Source organism: Diabrotica virgifera, chromosome 9 (genome assembly GCF_917563875.1).
Source record: "Diabrotica virgifera virgifera chromosome 9, PGI_DIABVI_V3a".
NCBI lineage: Eukaryota > Metazoa > Arthropoda > Insecta > Coleoptera > Chrysomelidae > Diabrotica > Diabrotica virgifera.
Genome location: NC_065451.1, coordinates 225,089,640 through 225,110,615, shown reverse-complemented (window position 1 = coordinate 225,110,615; position 20,976 = coordinate 225,089,640). Strand labels below are relative to the sequence as shown.

At 35.3% G+C, this 20,976-nt stretch overlaps 1 protein-coding gene across 1 annotated transcript in view; it reads right to left on the bottom strand.

The window, feature by feature from the left end:
• Positions 1-6,718: 6,718 nt before the first annotated feature.
• LOC126890893 (protein ABHD13) overlaps positions 6,719-20,976 on the bottom strand; it is a 36,666-nt gene continuing 22,408 nt past the window's right edge. The window contains exon 4 of the mRNA XM_050660051.1: positions 6,719-13,129. Within this exon, the coding sequence (XP_050516008.1) occupies positions 12,812-13,129 (318 nt within the window). The 3' untranslated portion in view covers positions 6,719-12,811. The remainder of the gene's footprint in view (positions 13,130-20,976) is intronic.

Here is a 20,976-nt window from a genome sequence, read left to right as displayed (position 1 = left end):
TGAACTACCGGCTTGGTGAAGATACGGACGTTTGAACTATTTTGGCAATTTCAAATAATCTGATAGATATTTTAAATTTAAAACGGTATTATATGAGTACCAAGAGTATATTTAAAGTGAAGTTATATTTAAAAGATTTTTGTATATTTTATATAAGAGATTTGATCTCTAAAAATCATAAATCATAATGAACAAGCTGAACTTTGCTGAGAATATCAGGCCTAGAATGTCCATGGCTTAGTTCACTAATATACCTATTCCATTAATGGAAAGAATTAATTCTTTCCTGTTTGCTGCTTTATTCTTCCAATTTGAAATTTTTAGTACATCTATATCTTTTTCAACATCCTTCTTCGCTTGGTTTTTGGCCTAACTTTCTTCTTCCTTCCTTCTATGCCTCCCGGTTAATTAGTATTCTTTTGGATAGTCTGTCTGTGTGATTTTACGATTCCTACGATATTCAGTTCTCCAGACATCTTCTCTATTAGTTTCTCTATTTGATTTTTTTATCCACTTTCTATTCCATACATTTCTTCCAAATCTTTTTCTGAGGACTTTTCTTACCTATAACATAACTATTGTTCGGATTTGTTCATCGTCCATGTTTCACTGGCATATAACGTCATAGGTCTTATCACTGTTTTATATATTCTTATCTTAGCCCTTCTAGATATGTTTTTATTTTTAATAACTTGTTTAGGGCAAAGATACAACGATTAACAGCCATGATCCTTGCTTGCATTTTTTCCTTCCTATTTAGTCTCCTTCCTGGGTGAATGTAGCTACTAGGTATTGTAATCTTCCTACTTCTTTGGAGTCATGTATTTTTCCTTCTGTGATTATTCTCAGGTATTGTCTTTGTATGTCTTCTCGTTCTGTCCATTTCATATAATTAGTATTTTCTTCGTTTTTTCTAGTCTTTTTAGTATTTCTTTTAATTTTTGTTTAATTCTGGCTATCAGTACTATTTCATCAGCGAATTCTAGGCATTGATGTTTTCGTTGATATACAAGTCTGTTCTGTTGATTCCGTCTTCTTTGACGACAATTTCAAGGAGGATACTGCGAACAACAATGATGACAGTGAGTCCCCTTGTCGCACCCCTAACCGACTTCAAACGTATCTGTTTCTTTTCCATTTCTTTTAACCCTATTCTGTTTCTCTGAGTGTCACTTTTATTATTCTTACTAATTTTTCACTACTTAATTCCCATTTCACGTACAGCTCCCGGAGCGAACCGTGGCCGGTGAGAGAAATTCTGTCTGTGTGGACTGTAGATGTAGAGTTTAGGTGGGCGTACGACCGTCGACAGCGTTTCTCATCGGTCATGGTTCGTTCCGGGAGCTGTAGTGCCTGGAATATTTTATCCCGTTTTAATTTGTCAACAGCTTGTTTAAAGACGATGAAATGTAAAACAGCAGGTATTTCATTTAAAAACTATATTAAGTCAAAAATGAATATCCATTTTCAATTTCGTTGCAACACGAAACTACAGCCGTATCATTATTCCAGTTCAATCAGAAAGTGCAGCAAGCACCTCTACCGGTTTCGAAACTTATTAGTCTCTCATCAGGAGGCACATATGCTGCTCTCTCTGACCCAACTAGGATAAAGCCCGGCGTGCAGCCACGGATTGCAATGAACGAAATGGCAGGGATGCCCTAGCGGCAACTGCTATCAAAAAACTAAGTTTTCGATCTAACAGCACATAAAACAACATCCAAAAATGTTATTCTACATCCTACCAGACTGAAAACAATGGGAACCTTCTCTGGTAACACCTCCGAGGCGTCTACAATTTGCAAGCCATAACGGATGCTCAGACTAAGGAAGATGAGGGAATTTTACAATTTATAATTCACATCCCATCTGCTCAGCGCGGTAAAGTTCCAACGAGAATGGTTCCCTTCGTACTCCAATCGGAGTAAACATGTAAATCAAAAATGAATATCCATTTTCAATTTCGTTGCAACACGAAACTACAGCCGCATCATTATTCCAGTTCAATCAGAGAGTGCAGCAAGCACCTCTACCGGTTTCGAAACTTATTAGTCTCTCATCAGGAGGCACATATGCTGCTCTCTCTGACCCAACTAGGATAAACCCCGGCGTGAAGTCACGGATTGCAACGAACGAAATGGCAGGGATGCCCTAGCGGCAACTTATTGGAATATGTTTTTGTAATGTTCATATAAACCACCCTTTAGGGTTGTTATTTAAAATGTATATAAAAAAAAAGTAGGTTGTTGTTGATAAGAATAAATAAAAAGCAGTTTTTATGAAAAGTCAAATCTCTAGTTCTTTCTTAAATTAAAATATATAAAATCTAATAGGTTATGTGGCCCCAGATCATACTTAACTACTGCGTATATTTAGTTTAAATGTATCGGTGTGTCCGAAAAGCAAGAAAGTATATTTAAAGACTTTTCCGGTGTTTCCGAGGATAAGGGTTTGTCCCAGTAAAAAGAAAGAACTAGAGTGGCGTGTGTCGCCGTGCAATTTGAAGCTGAAATAATGGGTGACAAAATAGATATCCACAGTTAATAAATTTGATGGCGTTAACTTTCAACAGTGGAAGTTCCAACTGAAATGTGCATTAAGGGCCAAAGGTATATATGGAGTTATTGATGGCTCGTTAATCAAACCAGAAGTAGCAGGAGACGAATTACAGGCATGGTTTAAAAAAGGATGCCCAGGCTATGTTCACTTTAACATCTGCAGTGAGTTTAAATCAGATTACTTTGATTGAAAGTTGTAATACTGCTAAAGAGATTATGGAGACCTTTGAGTCTATTTATGAGCAGAAATCCGAATCAAATAAAATGATGTTGCATGAACGGTTTCATCAATATAAGATGAGTAGCCTAGATACTATCGCTCAACACATAGCAAAAGTGCAGAATCTTGCTAAGCAAATTAAAGAAGCAGGTGATGATGTGAGTGATATTGCTATTATGACAAAATACTGAGTACATTGCCCCAAAAGTATAGAAATGTTAGACAGGCATGGTTGTCCGTAGACAGTGCTAAACAAACTATAGGTAACCTCACCGCAAGATTGTTAGATGAAGAAATGAACTTAACTGCATATGAAGAGACAGAACAAGCACTGGCAACAATGTCATTCAAAGGAAAATATGATCAGAAAGGTCAAGAAAGGGGTGTAATATGTTTTGGATGTAGAAAGCGGAGGCACATTGTCAAATTTTGCAGAGAGAAAAAGAATGAACAAGAAAACAGTAGTAGCAGGTCATATAGAAGTCATAATCGAGGCAGAGCTGGCTTTAGTAACTACAGAAAAGGTTACAAAAAGAATGACAGAGCACAAGCTGGCAACTCCACAGAAAATCAGCATGGTGGTTCTTCGAGTAGCGCATATTATAATGTTAATAATGAGAGTGCATTCAACATAGAAGAAAAACAGCTAGAAAAAGTGGATACAAGTGATGATTGGATTATGGACAGTGGTGCATCAGCACATATGTGTTACAGGGAAGAATATTTTTTTAATATTGACAGAACTTTTACATCACAGGTATCACTGGGCAATAATCAAACACTACCAGTACAAGGTAAGGGAACTATTAAAATAGAGAAGTTGATCAATGGACAATGGTTTAAATCCACTATAAATGATGTGCTATATTATATCCCACAGTTGAGAAAGAATTTATTTTCAGAAGGTGTTTTGACAAACAAAGGTATGAGTGTAATTAAGATTAACAATGAAGCCAAAGTATATGAAAATGAGAATCTAGCAGCAGTTGGTATAAAGGATAGAAACAACACATATAAAATGATGTTTCGCACAATAATATATAATGCATGTGTGACTACAGTAGATGATTTAAAGATATGGCATGAAAGATTGGGACATGTTAATAAGAAATATTTAGAAGAAATGGTAAAAATGAACTTAATCAAAGGTGTTACAGAAAAGAAACAAGATTTTGTGTGTGAAGGTTGTTTGATGGGAAAGCAACATAAGAAGACTTTTAAAGAGAGACCACACACTAAGTTACCTCCTGGAAAAAGAATATTCAGTGATATTTGTGGACCTATGCAAACTGAATCTGTACGAGGAGCACGTTACTTTGTAACATTCAAAGATGAGTACACCGGGTATAGAGTAGCATATTTTATTCGACATAAAGCAGATGTACTAGATTGTTTCAAAGTATATAATAGAAAAATTAAGGCAAAGTATGGCTATTCTGTTGAAAAACTGCATACAGATAATGGTACTGAGTATACAAATAATGCTTTCAAAGAGTATTTAGAACAAGAAGGCATAGAGTCAGAAACCACAGCACCATACACTCCAGAGCAAAATGGCAGATCTGAGCGAGATAACAGATTAATTGTAGAAATGGTTCGATGTATGTTATACCAATCTGGAGTAGATAAGAGACTATGGACAGAGGCAGTTAATACTGCCATCTACATTTGCAACAGAATTACAAGCAAACAGACACCAGGTTCTACAGCTTATGAACAGTGGACAGGGCAGAAACCTGTATTTGACCACATGAAAGTGTTTGGGTGTGATGCATATGTACATATTCCTGACCAGAAAAGAAGGAAACTAGATGCAAAGAGTGAGAAGGTTATATTTGTTGGATATGACAAAAACTCCACAAATTATAGATTATTCAACCCAACAACACAGAAAATAGTGATATGTAGAAATGTGTTTTTCAATGAGAAAATGTACAGTGCAAAGAAAGACAATGTGATCAAGATAGCAGCAGAAGATGATGTGACAATTTTTAAAATACAAGAAAATGAACTTGAAGAGAGACAAGAAGAACAAATAAACGTTAATAATGAAATAGAAGTTTTACAAGATGTTGACAATATACCCAACTTGAGACCACAACGAAATAGACGTTTACCAGCCAGATTAAATGATTTTGAGGTAAATTTTATTGAAATTGATATACCACAAAGATATGAAGAAGCAGTGTCAAGTAGTGACAAAGAAAAATGGAAAACTGCCATAAATGAAGAGTTTGATGCACTAGTGAAAAATGAAACATGGACTATGATTAAGAAGCCAGACATGCAGTTCGATATACAAACTGCATTTTTATATGGACATCTTGACGAAGACATTTTTATGTCACCACCTCAGGAGCTAAAGTGTGAACCCGGACTAGTGTGCAAGTTAAAGTCGTACGGTTTAAAAGAATCAGTATGCTATTGGAATCGAAAATTCCAGTCGTTTTTGGCTAACTACGGTTTTCAAAAATCATCAGCTAATCAGTGTGTTTATACTGGACATGTAGACAATATTAAAGTGATCTTAATCATTTACGTTAATGATGGTTTGTTACTTTCTGAGAAAAATTTAGCAATAGACAGTTTTGTGCGCGATGAAAGAATGTTTTGAAGTGACCGTGACGGTTGGGAACTATTATGTTGGACTAGAAATTACAAGAAACTTAGAGGCTGGTACAATGTTAAGTCAAGCAAGGTATACAAAACAAATAATAGATAGATTTGGTCAATACAATGCAAATCCAGAAGATGTAAGTGCTGACTTAACAGCCATAGTGTCAAGACCTGACATTGCACATGCGGTGGGAGTAATCAGCCGCTATAATTATGGCACGACTTATTGTTACTACAAATACAATGAAGTTAACATGCATGGATACAGTGATGCAGATTATGCAGGTGATATAGAAACTCGTCGTTCCACCACTGACTCCGTTTTCGACACTGGACAAGTAAGAGATAGACAATCAGAGTGTAATAAAGTGAACATTTGTTATATTTTTTTTTATTTAAATGGTTTGTTTATGGGTTGAACAACTTAACAAAAAGGTGGGAGTATTGGAATATGTTTTTGTAATGTTCATATAAACCACCCTTTAGGGTTGTTATTTAAAATGTATATAAAAAAAAAGTAGGTTGTTGTTGATAAGAATAAATAAAAAGCAGTTTTTATGAAAAGTCAAATCTCTAGTTCTTTCTTAAATTAAAATATATAAAATCTAATACAACTGCTATCAAAAAAACTAAGTTTTCAATCTAATAGCACATAAAACAACATCCAAAAATATCATTCTACATCCTACCAGACTGAAAACAATGGGAAACCTTCTCTGGTAACACCTCCGAGGCTTCTACAATTTGCAAGCCATAACGTGTTGCAACGAAATTGAAAATGGTTATTCATTTTTGATTTACATGTTTACTCTGAGTGGAGTACGAAGGGAACCATTCTCGTTGGAACTTTACCGCGCTGAGCAGATCGGACGTGAATTATAAATTGTAAAATTCCCTCATCTTGCTTAGTCTCAGCATCCGTTATGGCTTGCAAATTGTAGAAACCTTGGAGGTGCTACCAGAGAAGGTTCCCATAGTTTTCAGTCTGGTAGGATGTAGAATAACATTTTTGGATGTTGTTTTATGTGCTATTAGATTGAAAACTTGTTTTTTTTACTATTCTAAGTATTCGTTCTACTAGTTTAGTATTTCCTAGTCACTTACTAAATTCCTTTATTTAATTTTTCACTCCTTGATATAACTTTCTAATTTCTCTATGTTTTAAAGCGTTCTTCTATGCCTTTCAATTTACCTTCATTGTATTTTCTTTTCATGGATCTTTTGGCTTGTTTTTGATTAGTTTTTATTTATTATAAGGTGCGATATTGCTCCAACCGCAGGTAGAGAAGAGTACATAGACGCAATAAGAGAAGAAAATAAATAATTATTACTGAAAAATCTTTATTCTCTTAGTTAAACGCAATAAATTACAAAATGCCAAAAACGTAGCAAAATATACAACTAAAATTTTAACAATGGTAAAAATTAGGGTGCATACAAGATGTTATTATAAGGAGATCAAATATTTTTAGCAAATATACTCGAAACATACCTATTAAAATATTTTGCTCTATTCAAGAAGTGTAAGTTTGCCAAAAATTACCGTTTTTTGCAAATACCTAGTAAGTTGTACAAAATACATATTATAAATATAATATGTTGATAGTTTGGCTAAAAAAGCCATTGAATATGGTACTTCACATAATCGTAAGTTTTGCATATCTGACTTAGTTAACACTATTAAGCATCGAGTTAAAAATCAGTGGAGTCAATCATGGCGAGATCTTTGTAAACAATCCAAATCTCAGTATTCACTGATTCAACCTTCTGTTCCAAATATATATTGGTTTAAAAATTATGTAGTACCTCGAAGATATATAAAAACATTAATTAGAATGAAGTTTGGACATGCATGTTTCCCTCTACATCTAGCAAGAATTAAAGTTTTTGATTCAAATCTTTGTACAGAATGTCAGAAGGTTGATGACTTAAATCATACTTTCTTTGAGTGCGCAAAATATATTCCATGCACATATAATTTAATCCAAGATTTAATAAAATGTAATGTTTTTCCACCTTTCAATGTATCCTATCTATTGTCTCTGAACAGCAAGAACATATATGATTGTTTAATGAAATTTATCTGTGAAACTAAAATTAACCTCTAAACTTATTAATCCTGATAATTTGGTATATTATGTACATATGAAAAAAGAAGAAGAAGAAGAAGAAGAAGAAGAAGAAGATACATAATGGAAAATGTGGTGAGCAACTTGGACAGTCCATAGCGGCCAGCTTTTGAACTGAGTAGAGAGCTGTAGAAGAGTTTGCTATGGAACTCTAAGGACCTCATTGCCTTCCTTATGTATGAACAGAAAACAAAAAAAGTTGTGACTGGCTAAATGACACCCAAGTCTATGCCATAAAAAAAAATATGTATAAAAATCATGTTATTCATAATTTGTTGCACAAATTCACTAAAAATTTGAGTTTTGTACTAAAAAAAGAGACATTAAGGGGATAAGCGCAAAATTTCGGCTCCAATGCTATTTAAATACATTCATTTTTTTCGAATCTTGAGAAAACTAATAAATATTTTTGAAAAATTTAAACGCAGAATGAAAGATTACGTTATTATCGAGGGCCGAAAGTCACTAAACACTTCTATAATGTTTATTTTAATAAGTTGCAGGTGTGAAAAAAAAGAAAATTTAGTGTGATTTTTAATTTCAAATATCTCATTCAAAATAAACAGTTTGTTTATTCTAAGGGACTTTCGGCCCTCGGTAATAATTTAATCTTTCATTTTGCGTTTAAATTTTTCAAAAATACTAATTAGTTTTCTCAGGATTCGAAAAAATGAATGCATTTAAAACACTTTGGAGCGACATTTTGCAACCTATGCCCTTAATAATCTCCTTAATAAAAGTCTCAAAGTAAGGACCATATTTTTCTTTAGTAAATCAATCAGAAAATCATGGTCCTTACTTAGAAAACTTGGTAATATCAGACACAACTAGAGAAAAAGTACCAATAGTTCCCAACAGAGTGGCCTCCCACATTGTAGCAACCCCAAGAGCACCTAGAAATCGTGACCACACCAACAAAGTAAAACACTAAAAATACTACAGTCTGCATGACCGCCTACATCTGAATACTCTGACGAGTTTACTCCAGAAGAAATTACTTCAGCAATATCAGAAATTAAGTCTGGAAAGGCACCCGGCTCCGATAAAATACATCCAGAATTTTTACTCCACTGTGGAACCACACCAAAACCAGGAAAGGCAAATGATCAGTCCCAAAACTACCACCGATTGCCCTGCTGAGCTGTGTCTATAAACTGTTGGAACGCTTAATCTACAACAGAATTATAAAACATATTTGGGTTGATACCTATTGAGCAAGCAGGGTTCAGACCTAACCGCAGCTGTGCAGATCAGATTCTACCCCTAACACATATTGAAGCAGGTTTTCAAACAAAGGAAAAAACATCTTTTGCTTTCATTGACCTATCAGTTGCATGACACCGTCTGATGGTCATAACACCCAATTAAACCAGACAATGCGGATGATCTCAGGTACAATTAGACTAACACCCCATTGGCTTCCCATTCTGGGTCACATTCCACCGACAAAACTAAGAAGAAGTCATTTTCTTCTCAGATAATATCAAAAAATCGAGACTAACCATCAACTAACCATTCACCATGATAAGCTTGATATCGAAATGAACAGACTGCGCTCAGATATCCTCCATTGTTAAAGGCCACCTCCTTACATCAGGAAAATTTCGACCTCACCAACGCTTGGAGAAGACAATGGGAGAGCGACTCACCACGGAAGCACATCAAATGGCCTGTATCTATCAGCAACCGCCAGGCTTTGAACTGCCCCGTAATACATGAACAAAGCTAATCAGAAGAAGAACAAGTAGCGGTAGATGTTCTGACAGCTTCAGACCGTCCGTTACATTGTTGAAGAAAACTAAGTCAGTCTCCACGTGGCACGCCTCATAACAACTTAAATGTTTATTACCAAAATACAAATGGTCTTCGAACTAAACTTCAGACTCTTTTATTAAATATTTCACATTGTTCCTATGATGTAATTATTCTAACTGAGACTTGGCTGACTGCTGATTTTCTAGACTCTGAACTTGGTATGGAGAGTTACATTGTGTACCGAAAAGATAGATCAAGTGAAACTAGCATCCACACTAGGGGTGGCGGTGTTTTGATTGCGGTCAGGAAATCAATCTCGAGCGCCCTATTTGTAAGCAGCAGTAATATTGAACAGGTGTTTATTACTATTGGCAGTGGTCAGTCTATGGCAATATTTGGAACTGTCTATATTCCACCCAAAGCGGAACCAGCTGTATATACCGAATTCAGTGAAAGTGTTGATGAAGTTAGTGAGAAGTATCCAGCTTCCAAACTATTTTTGTTCGGAGACTTTAATCTGCCAAACATTATGTGGTCTAATGATGAACTGTCTTCCATTGTTACTTTTGGTCAATATTGTACTCCTAATGAAACTCAATCTGCTTGGATATTGTCAAATCTATGTAATTTTCACAATTTATTTCAAATCAACACAATATCCAATTCTCGTGGGGTTTTATTGGACTTGATATTTGCTAATGACAGTTCTATTCAAGTTATAGCTTCTGATGAGGAAATAGTTCCATTAGATAGGCATCATCCTGCCTTGAACATTGCCATAAAAGATTTTCTTTGTAGTAATGGCTGCTCAACAAACCTGAACAGCTCTTACTATTTGGATTTTAATAACACTGATTTTAATGCCTTGAATGATTACCTTTCTTGTGTTAACTGGGATCAAATTCTTGAAAATCAAAGTCTAGATAAAATGTTAAATACATTCTATGAAATCATGTACTGTGCTTTTGAAATTTTTGTGCCAAAAAAAATAATGTCAACAAAAAAGTTTCCAAAATGGTTCTCACCAGAACTAAAGAAACTAGTAATTGAAAAGAAGTTATCACATTTAAAATTTAAAGTTAGTTCCTCTCTAAATGATTATAATGCATTCTCGAGCCTTAGAAGTAAATGTAAAGCTCTAACAAAAACTTGTCATAATAACTTTATAGAAAAAACTGAGAATTCCATTCATAATAACATTAAATCGTTTTGGTCATTCATAAATGCAAAACGAACGAGGACAGGTTTACCAAATGAAATGTCTTTGAACAATATCACTTATACAACTCCAAGTGATATTGCAAATGCTTTTGCATCATATTTCTCATCAGTTTATTCTGAGAAAGTAATCAGTAAACGTGTTTTACCTCCCACCACCAATATAACGATTAATTCATGTAATATTACAATATCTCAAGTATATGAAAGGATGATGACGTTAGATGTGAACAGAGGTGCTGGACCTGACAAAATACCTCCTATAGTTTTGAAGAAATGCAGTTTTATTTTGGCCAGACCATTGTGGAAAATTTTTAATTCTTCATTGTATGCTGGTTACTTTCCGGATCCATGGAAATTAAGTTTTTTAACGCCAATACATAAAGCTGGTAGTAGATCTGACATTACAAATTATAGACCGATTTCTATATTAAGTACCATTCCTAAGTTATTTGAAAGCTTAGTGTCCGACTGCCTCTCGGTATGTTTCAAATTGTTTCCAGTAGATGAGCAATATGGTTTTCAGAAACACAAATCATCGGAATTAAATCTTCTTTGCTATTTGGATGCGTTGTTGTCAAGTGCTTTGGAGGGTGGGTATCAAATTGATTCTATTTATACAGACTTCTCCAAGGCATTTGACAGGGTAAATCATAACATCCTATTGTCTAAATTAGAAGCTGCTGGAGTAGATGGGAAACTGCTTGAATGGCTGGAAAGCTACCTAATAGGAAGGCGCCAAGCAGTAAGGATCCGGGATTGTCTATCTCAGAATGTAGTTGTCAGTTCTGGGGTCCCTCAGGGTTCACATCTGGGTCCGCTATTATTTATTATATTTATAAATGATATTGCAGATATAAACTGTGATAAGCTTTTGTTTGCGGATGATTTAAAAATCTTTTCGAAAATATCTAGTCCTGACGATTCCGAAAATCTGCAATTTCAATTAAATAAAATACAGAATTGGTGTAAAGAAAATGAAATGGAGCTAAATGTCAAAAAGTGTCATAAAATTAGTTTTTATCAAGGTAGAACGTGTATTCCGTTTGAATATAAACTTGATAACACACCACTAGATTGTGTTAATACAATAAGAGATCTTGGAATACTGTTTGACAAATCGCTAAAATTCGCAGATCATATTGATTCTATTATTTCAAAGGCTTTACAGATGCTTGGCTTCATGAAACGAAACTGCTATGATTTTAAAAATCCCAATACCCTGAAATTGTTATACTGTTCTCTTGTTAGACCTTACTTGGAATACTGTTGTAGTATTTGGTCACCTTACTATAATGTTTACGCAGAAAAAATTGAAAAGGTCCAAAACAAATTCCTTAGGTTTTTGGGATTTAAAATTAGAGCTATTACTGGGAGTAACAGGTTTTACAGTTATGACGAAATTAGAGCATTTATAAATATCAATACACTGGAAGAACGTCGTTATCACCATGATTTGAAAATTCTATATAGTTTGTTAAATGGTACAGCAAATAGTCATTATTTATTGTCTAAGGTTGGTTTTAAAGTTCCTTTATACAGTACTCGAAATGCAGTCGAAACCACTTTTCATGTACCATTTCATCGATGTAATTATGGCCTCAATGAACCTATAACTAGAATGTTACGTCTAGCAAATCAAAATACGGAGAGGCTTAATTTTAGTTCCACACCCAACCAATTTATACGCGACTTACAACAAATTAATATTGCCTCTTAATTGTTTTGTTATGTCCACCTTTACCAGTCTGTTTCTAATTTGTTCTGTATGTAATTTATATTATTTATGTTCACTCCATTTTAACTATTATATTTTATGTGTTATATATATGACTTATATTTAGTATACTAAATTGTTCCAAAATTTGTAAACAATTGTAACTTTATTGGGCTTGTCCCGTGGAAATAAAAAAAAACAAAACAAAACAATGCCCCCGAAGGCGGTTCGTTCCCCATGTAACGTTTTATATTTCTTTTTAATTATGTGTTCTTATTGTATGCCATACGATAAATAAAATAGAGATCTCTCTCAGTGTTTCGCTGATCTTTTAGGTAGCTTCTTCAGACAGAGGAAGAGATGTTACATCAAAGCCTGAAAGGATTTTGTCTATATAATGACAATGATAAGAAAATAAATCAAGCAAAAGAGGAAAACAAAGTCGATATATCTGTTGTGACTTGTTGAGGCATAACAAAAACTAATAAATAAAAACAACTCTTCAGGAATGTTAGACTTGCCAACTTACTAGTAATTTGCGATACTTTGCACCGAATATTTACAAATTTGAAAAACACACCTATATCTCCTAATCTATCTAAATAATTTGTACATCTATCCATACACTCTCACTCTTGGTGTTGTTTTCATTACTAACTTTAATATCAAAGTTAGGACTATGACTAATACTGTCCAACCTACAACTTTGTAAAAACACAGCCATGGAACGGTAGTACCCTTGTAATTGCCACGTTTCGTTGTGAGTGCCCGCAGGTACTTGCAGCAGCTGCTTCCTGAGACTGTTGCAGCGGTTGTGGAGTTCCTGCATCATTCGAGGAGGCACCAGCGAGTCCGCCATACCTGATATGAATAACGTGGGCAGTCGAAGGCTTTTCACTTTCTGATATGATAAGAACTGAAAAAAAAAAAAGAAACAATGTAAATTTAGAAATGTAATTTTAGACTTAATCTTTTCTAATTGTAATGAGTTGAGTGTTGTAAATGCTGCTGATTTAATTTTTCCTAACTCCCTTAACCACAATGGTGTAACATTTGATGTTAATATAATAAATAACAGTGATCCTTTAAAGTACGCAGAGTCATATTATGATTTTAAAAACGGTGATTATATTGGTATGAACTTTTTCTTGTCGGAAATAAATTGGGATTCACTAAAGGCTTTGAATATTGAAGACGCTGTGTCTAAATTTTACGATATTGTCAATCATGCAATAAATTCATATGTTCCTAAAAAAGTATGTAAGACAAGTACATTTCCAATTTGGTTTAGCCCGGAGTTAAAACGACTAATAATAGAAAAGAAAAAATATCATAAAAAGTATAAGATGTTCAACAATTATGATGATTTTATTATTTTTCATAACTTACGATCTGAATGTAGTACACTGAGTAAAGATTGTTATAATTTATATGTTAGAGATTCTGAATTTAGAATTAATAATGACCCAGGCACTTTTTGGAAATATATAAAGTCGCAAAAAAAATTATGATGTACCTTGCCATTTATATTTAGGAGATGATCAAAGTAGTTCTGGGGAGGAAGCTGTGAATTTATTTGCCAAATTTTTTTCTACAGTGTTCACTGACCATAATACTACCCCCCCCCCCACAATATCAATTTGAAAATGCTGGTAACATGAGTTCATGCTCTTTTAACATAAATACTATTTTTGAGAGTATTCACAATTTGGCTCCTAAACTAAATTTTGGCCCTGATGGCATTCCTAACTATCTATTAAAACAATGTGTTTGTACTATATCTAAGCCATTGTGTATACTCTTTAATAAATCTTTGCAAGAAGGGGTTTTCCCTGATTGCTGGAAACGAAGTTACGTAAAACCTATTGTAGCGTGATTAGTGTGATTACTTCTAATTACAATAAAACTAGCGGTTCGTAATTTATATACGACTTTATTTATATAAGTTACAGACGAATTTATCTTATACACTAAACTTATTCACAAAATATGCCCGTATTTATAACCAGTTGTTATTCTGGAACAATCGACTACCATCTCGAGCTATCGGCTTGTTCCGCCTACGTGACGTACCTTCCAGAATTCTCCGGCGAGGCCTAGCACATCCGATTACGTCATTCTCGAGGTGTTTACTGTTATACGGGGATCGGCCAAGATTTCTCTTCCGCTACACTGCTCCCCTCTTAAGATCTGAGCGTCTCGATCAGCAACTCTAAATGAAGGCCCAGGATGGCGGAATCTACACGACTCTCCAGCTCTGCATACACCCTTCAAGAAGAAATAACAGTCTACTGTCTTTGAAGGGTACGACATCTTCGGGTTCATGCAACATACAGTGATTTGTACACCAGTTCCTCTGAAGACCACTTCAAGCATGCTTCTCACAATCTTCCAATCCAGATTTTCTACTGCATGGCCTATTTTTGGTAAAGCCAAATTTTTGATGTCATAATTACACACGATTTTCTTCAAATTAGTTAGAGCACGCCATATGTTCTCGTAGCTTGGCGTGTCCGTATAAGACTTTCTGGTCACCATATACAGCAAAGATCGAGGACCATCTTCCAATCGCAGTACTCTTCCAATTTTAGGCTGCTGATTTCTTAACTCGTCCAGGCGGCCGAACTTTCTATTGAATACGGACGAGATTCCTTTAGTCATCTCGAGGTCTTGGGCAACATAGTGGGCTAGAGAGACGTTTTCTAGAACACCAAACAGATCTTGCTGAACTTCTGTGGTCACGCCGAATCTAGCACTCTTTCTTTCTGCGTAATTTGACATAAATTCCTTAAAACTTGGCTGTGGTGCATCTTTCATCTCCTGTTGGAGGACTCGGGCTTCCTCTGTTTCATTTGAGCCAGCATATGGTGCAAGACGATTTATGTGAATAACTTTTGGTTTACCGTTTGGTAACTTCTTAATTCTGTATATTACGTCATTTATTTTCTTCTTAACTTCAAACGGACCTTCCCATTGTCTTTGCAGTTTAGGACACAGGCCTCGACGACGTTGTGGATTATAAAGCCAGACAAGATCACCTACTTCGAAGCTTTCATTCTTGCAGCGAGAATCATATTGATCTTTCATTCTGTCACTGGCTATCTGGATGTGTTGTCGGGCAAGTTCATGAATGTTGTTCATTCGTAACTTCAGGCGGTCTACGTATTCTTCGCCTGCAACATATTCCTCGGAAGGTCTACAGCCAAACTCTAGGTCGCAGGGCAAACGAACTTCACGACCCAACATCAGGCAGGTTGGTGTTTGACCTGTAGTTTCATTCACGGCCGAGCGGTAGGCCATCAGGAATAAATGAATGTGTTGGTCCCAATCTCGCTGATGTTCAGATACAACTTTGGACAAGTGTTTACCCATCGTTCGGTTCATCCTCTCGACCATTCCATCTGATTGAGGATGCAGGGGTGTTGTTCTGGTCTTATTGGCACCAATCAATTTACAAACGTTTTGGAAAAGAGCTGACTCAAAGTTTCGCCCTTGGTCGGAGTGGATCTCCAAGGGAACACCAAATCGGCTGAAGAATTCTTTAACAAGTACCTCTGCAACGGTAGCAGCTTCTTGATTCGGTAATGCATAGGCCTCGGTCCATTTCGTAAAATAGTCCATGGCTACCAGAATGTATTTATTTCCAGCATCGGTTTCTGGAAATGGACCTGCAATGTCGATTGCTACTCTTTCCATAGGACTTCCAACATTGTACTGTCTCATGGGTGCTCTCTTTTTACCAACTGGACCATTACCGGATGCACACAGTTCACATTTCTGGCACCATCTTCTTACATCATCTTTACAGTTCACCCAATAGAACCGTTCTCGAACCTTTTGCAGAGTCTTCGTAATACCAAAGTGTCCACCTGATGTACCGTCATGCAACTGACGCAATACTTCTGACACTTTACTTTTAGGTACAATCAACTGAAGCTTAGATTCTGTACCATCATCGTTCTCAAAGGTTCTGTACAAAAGATCATCTTTTAGTATCAGGCAATTCCATTGGCTCCAGTAGGCCTTGACTTCCGGACTACATGCACTAATGTTTTGCCAACTAGGTCTCTCACCTCGACGCATCCAATCCAATACTCTTTTTATACATGGATCATCTTCTTGGGCGTGTTGTAACTGTTGGGGCTGCCATTGTTCATTAACTACGGTAGTTCGTCTCACAGGGCAACGCTGTTCCTCTACTCTAAGCCGGTGATTACAACTTTCACCGCATGGCCGTATCGAGGAAGCATCTATATTTGAACGAACTCTTCCAGCCCTCTTCACGCGTCTCTTCGGCATCGTGTCACGAATCACCCTCCGTACCATTTCCACCAAACGTTCATCTTTTCTCTTATCGCCTTTTTCCATGGCTATTACTCCATTGTTTCGTGAAGCTTGGCTAGCTGCTTCGTGTTCCAAGGCAATAGCAAGTGCTTCATCTAAAACTTTCGGTCTTGCTAGTCGTAAAGCTTTCTGTATTTCACTATCTTTCAGCCCATTGACGAAGGTGTCTACCGCAATTTCTTCTAAAACGCTGTCTGGCACCTCTGGATAAGCCAACCGCACCACACGAGCCACATCTGCTTCAAATTCTTGCAGATTCTCACTTGCTCGTTGACTTCTACTTCGCAGTTGTGCTTTGTATACTTGTTGTAGATGGGCATCTCCATAGCGTTTTTCTAGACGAGTGAACAAGGTCTGGTAACAATTTTCTTGACCCTTAGGAATTGATCTTAATATATCTGCAGCATCACCTCGCAAAGCAGCAGTCAAGGAAACAGCCTTTTCCTGTTCGGTCCAATGATTGGCGGTCGCAATAGCTTCGAATTGTCTAAGGTATATGGACCAAGAGGACTTTCCATCAAATGGTGGTAATTTGATTCTCATATTATGCGACATTTCGTCTCTCGGTAGTTCATCTTTCACTACAGGATCTAAAGCTACTGCATTAACTGACGGTTGCACTTTTGTATCGGTTATCATGCTCTCTAGTTGTTTGATCTTCTCTTCTAGCATTTCTTTATTGTCGTCTACACTTTTCTGTATCTTATCGAATGTTCTGGAAACTTCTTCAAATTTCTCGTCGGTCTGTCTACAAACGTCTTTTATTACTTGAGAAACACTTTCAAATTTCTCATCGCTTTTTCTAGAAGTTTCATCGATCTTTTGAGAAACACTTTCAAATTTCTCGTTGTTCTGTCTAGAAGTTTCATCGATCTTTTGAGAAACACTTTCAAATTTCTCGTTGCTTATCTTAGAAGTATCATCAATCGTTTCAGAAACAGTTTTTAATTTCGATAAGATTGCTTGTTCTGCTGACTGGAAGTGGAACGTCTCTGGATCATCTCCGTTCTTCGTTAGGACTTCCTCGAGTCGTGCTTGTAGGACTATCTTGAGCCCACTGCTGTCCAGATCCCGTTCCTCTAGCTGTTCATGGAGCTGTTTTACTGTAAGTTCTCGTAGCAACATCTTTGGTCGGCACACACGTACTTTCCAAAATGTCTTTTAAAAGTCTTTCCGAATACCGAACAATCAACGCACTTTAACTATTCCCGACGAATAAAGTCCAAAAGTCTTTTAAAGTCTCTCCGTAATTCACTTATTTATATCGCACTAAGTTTACCCCACACCTGACACCAACTGTAGCGTGATTAGTGTGATTACTTCTAATTACAATAAAACTAGCGGTTCGTAATTTATATACGACTTTATTTATATAAGTTACAGACGAATTTATCTTATACACTAAACTTATTCACAAAATATGCCCGTATTTATACCCAGTTGTTATTCTGGAACAATCGACTCCCATCTCGAGCTATCGGCTTGTTCCGCCTACGTGACGTACCTTCCAGAATTCTCCGGCGAGGCCTAGCACATCCGATTACGTCATTCTCGAGGTGTTTACTGTTATACGGGGATCGGCCAAGATTTCTCTTCCGCTACACTATATTTAAATCTGGTTCAAAGTCAAATGTGGAAAACTACAGAGCAGTTTGTACTATTTCAGCAATTCCAAAATTATTAGATTATTTAGTTACTAAGCAGCTTACTTGTGAATTCGGCAGTATTCTGATGAATGAACAACACGGTTTTGTACAGGGTAAATCTACAGTAACTAATTTACTTCTTTATCAGAATGACATTGTTATTGCTTTGGAGAACAAATTACAAGTAGATTCCATCTATACTGATTTTTCTAAAGCATTCGATAAGGTCAATCATAATATCTTACTTGCAAAACTTACAGCATACGGTGTTTCTGGAAGTCTCTTTGATTGGATGCAAAGTTACCTGACTAATCGAAGTTTAAGTGTAAAAATAGGATGTTTTCTTTCTAATGCTTTTAGAGCTACATCTGGAGTACCGCAAGGTTCCCACCGTGGCCCCCTTCTATTTAATCTGTTCTTGAATGATGTTCACTCTATTTTTAAGGAAGTTAACTTTTTAATGTTTGCTGATGATGTTAAAATATATAAGACTGTCAATAATGAGGATAACATTTTTCAGCTTCAGTCACAAGTAAATGATTTTTATGAGTGGTGTGGTAGAAATGATATGGAACTTAATATTAATAAATGCTTTTTAATAACTTTTGCTAGATCCCATTCGCCTATTCACCATCAATATTTTATTAATAATACTCCTGTCACACGTGTGAACGAAATTCGGGATTTGGGTATAATATTTGATTGTAAATTAACATTTTACTCTCACACTGACCATACTGTTTCGAAAGCATTTAAGATGTTGGGTTTTGTATTGCGTTCATCAAAAGATTTGTCAATTCACACAATAAAAATCTTATATTGCAGTATCGTGAGATCAATTATTGAATATGGTTCTATTATCTGGTCACCTAGTTATGCATATCAAATCCTAAATATTGAAAAGGTTCAAAACAAATTTTTACGTTTCGCAGCTTTTAAGATGGGTTTAACAGTTAGAAATTATACTTATGATAATATATTAAAGAGATTAAATTTACAAACTCTTGAACGCAGAAGAGTCATGTTGGATATTTGTTGTCTTCGCAAAATTATCTCTGGTGTTATTAACTGCGAAGAATTGATAAGTCTTGTATACTTTAATATACCTGCTAGATTGACACGAAATCCACAAATATTCAGGGAACAACGACATGCTACAAATTATGGTCAATATGCACCAATTAGTAGATTGGCCCTGTATGGAAACAAGTTTAGTCATGTAATAGATCTGTTTGGTTCTTCAGTTTCCTCTATTAAACAAGAACTCGGGCGTCTTGAATTTTGAATTTAAAAAATTAAATAGATTTAACTGTTATAGTTAATTCAGTTGTTTTCATCATTTACAAATAATTTATATTCTTTTTTATTTTTTATGTTTGTGTTTTATAGTTGTAGTTTTACATGTATCTAAATTTTATATTTTCATTATTATGACAAAAGCTCTGCTTTATTGTATTTTGTATGTATTGGGTTTATCCCGTTAATAAATAAATAAATAAATAAATTATTGCGGAAGATTATAATATTGGCTTGTAACGATTCAAAAATCTTTATATTTTTTTTAAATCCATCCAATTCCGAAAGCTGTAACTTTTGTATAATGTTTCTAATGTTTGCTACTGTATCTTGGATTTATACATATACTTCATCTAATTTACTGACCGTTGCGCGTCATCCGTGTCATAGCCCGTGACCGTGACGTCACATGATACCAACACGAAATATTTAGGCGGTAAGTATGTTCTTTTTTAGAATCCTTTTGCCGAGTACACTGGCATTACAGCCACTAGACATATTTTATTATATACGCGTTTAAAGATTTCTATTAATGTTAAATTAAAGAAATAGACAATAATATGTTTCATTTGATTTGTATAATTTATAAATTATAAAGCGTTTTTATGAAGCACATTTGTTCGGAATACACTGTAACTATAATCGAACGAAGGTGATATTTTGGCATAAATTGGTAACATTTATTTGACAGTTGCGGTGATGAAACTTCATATTTGTTTATATTCTTTACTAAGTATTTATTTCATTATATTTACTGTTTTTATTATGTACTTTAACGTAAGATTATAACTTAATTCTTGTTTTCTATTTCCAAAGTTTTTATTTATTTACATTGAATATTAATTTGTTTTACTGTATAATCCACTTCCGCAAAAATTGTGTGATGTATTTGATTTAAAATGAATTCAAGAATTTTCTGTAATTGGGCAACAATGTCAACTTAGATCTCTAACGTAGATAATGACGTGCAACGGTAAGTAAATTAGACGGACTGTAGATTCAAAAGGCAGTGTGTTATTCTAAATTTTCATTATTGTTTGTTTGTTATAAACATTCCATTCCCATCTTAAAAATTTCCAACGAAAACACTTATTGCTTAAAACAGACCAGCTCGTATTGAGCCTAAGAACTTTCTTCCTATTGGCTCAATTAAATCATAAGATGGATTAATTGTTTTGTTTTTGGCCAGAAGGAGTTATGCTAGCGTGAGAGTTGTAAGAGATCTAAGGGAGTAATGTAATGGTTCGATTCCCGACCAGGAAACAAAAGTTTAACAAGTATGGATGGATCTACAGTAAAACCTGTCAGTAACGGCCACTAAAAATGAAAGAACTATTGGCCGATATAGAAAGGTGGCCGCTATTACCAGTTTTTGTAGTCTACATATAATTGGTTTGGGAAATTTTTAAACTGGCCGTTAGTACAGGTGGCCGATGTTGGCAGGTGGCCGTTAACACAGGTTTTACTGTATATAGAT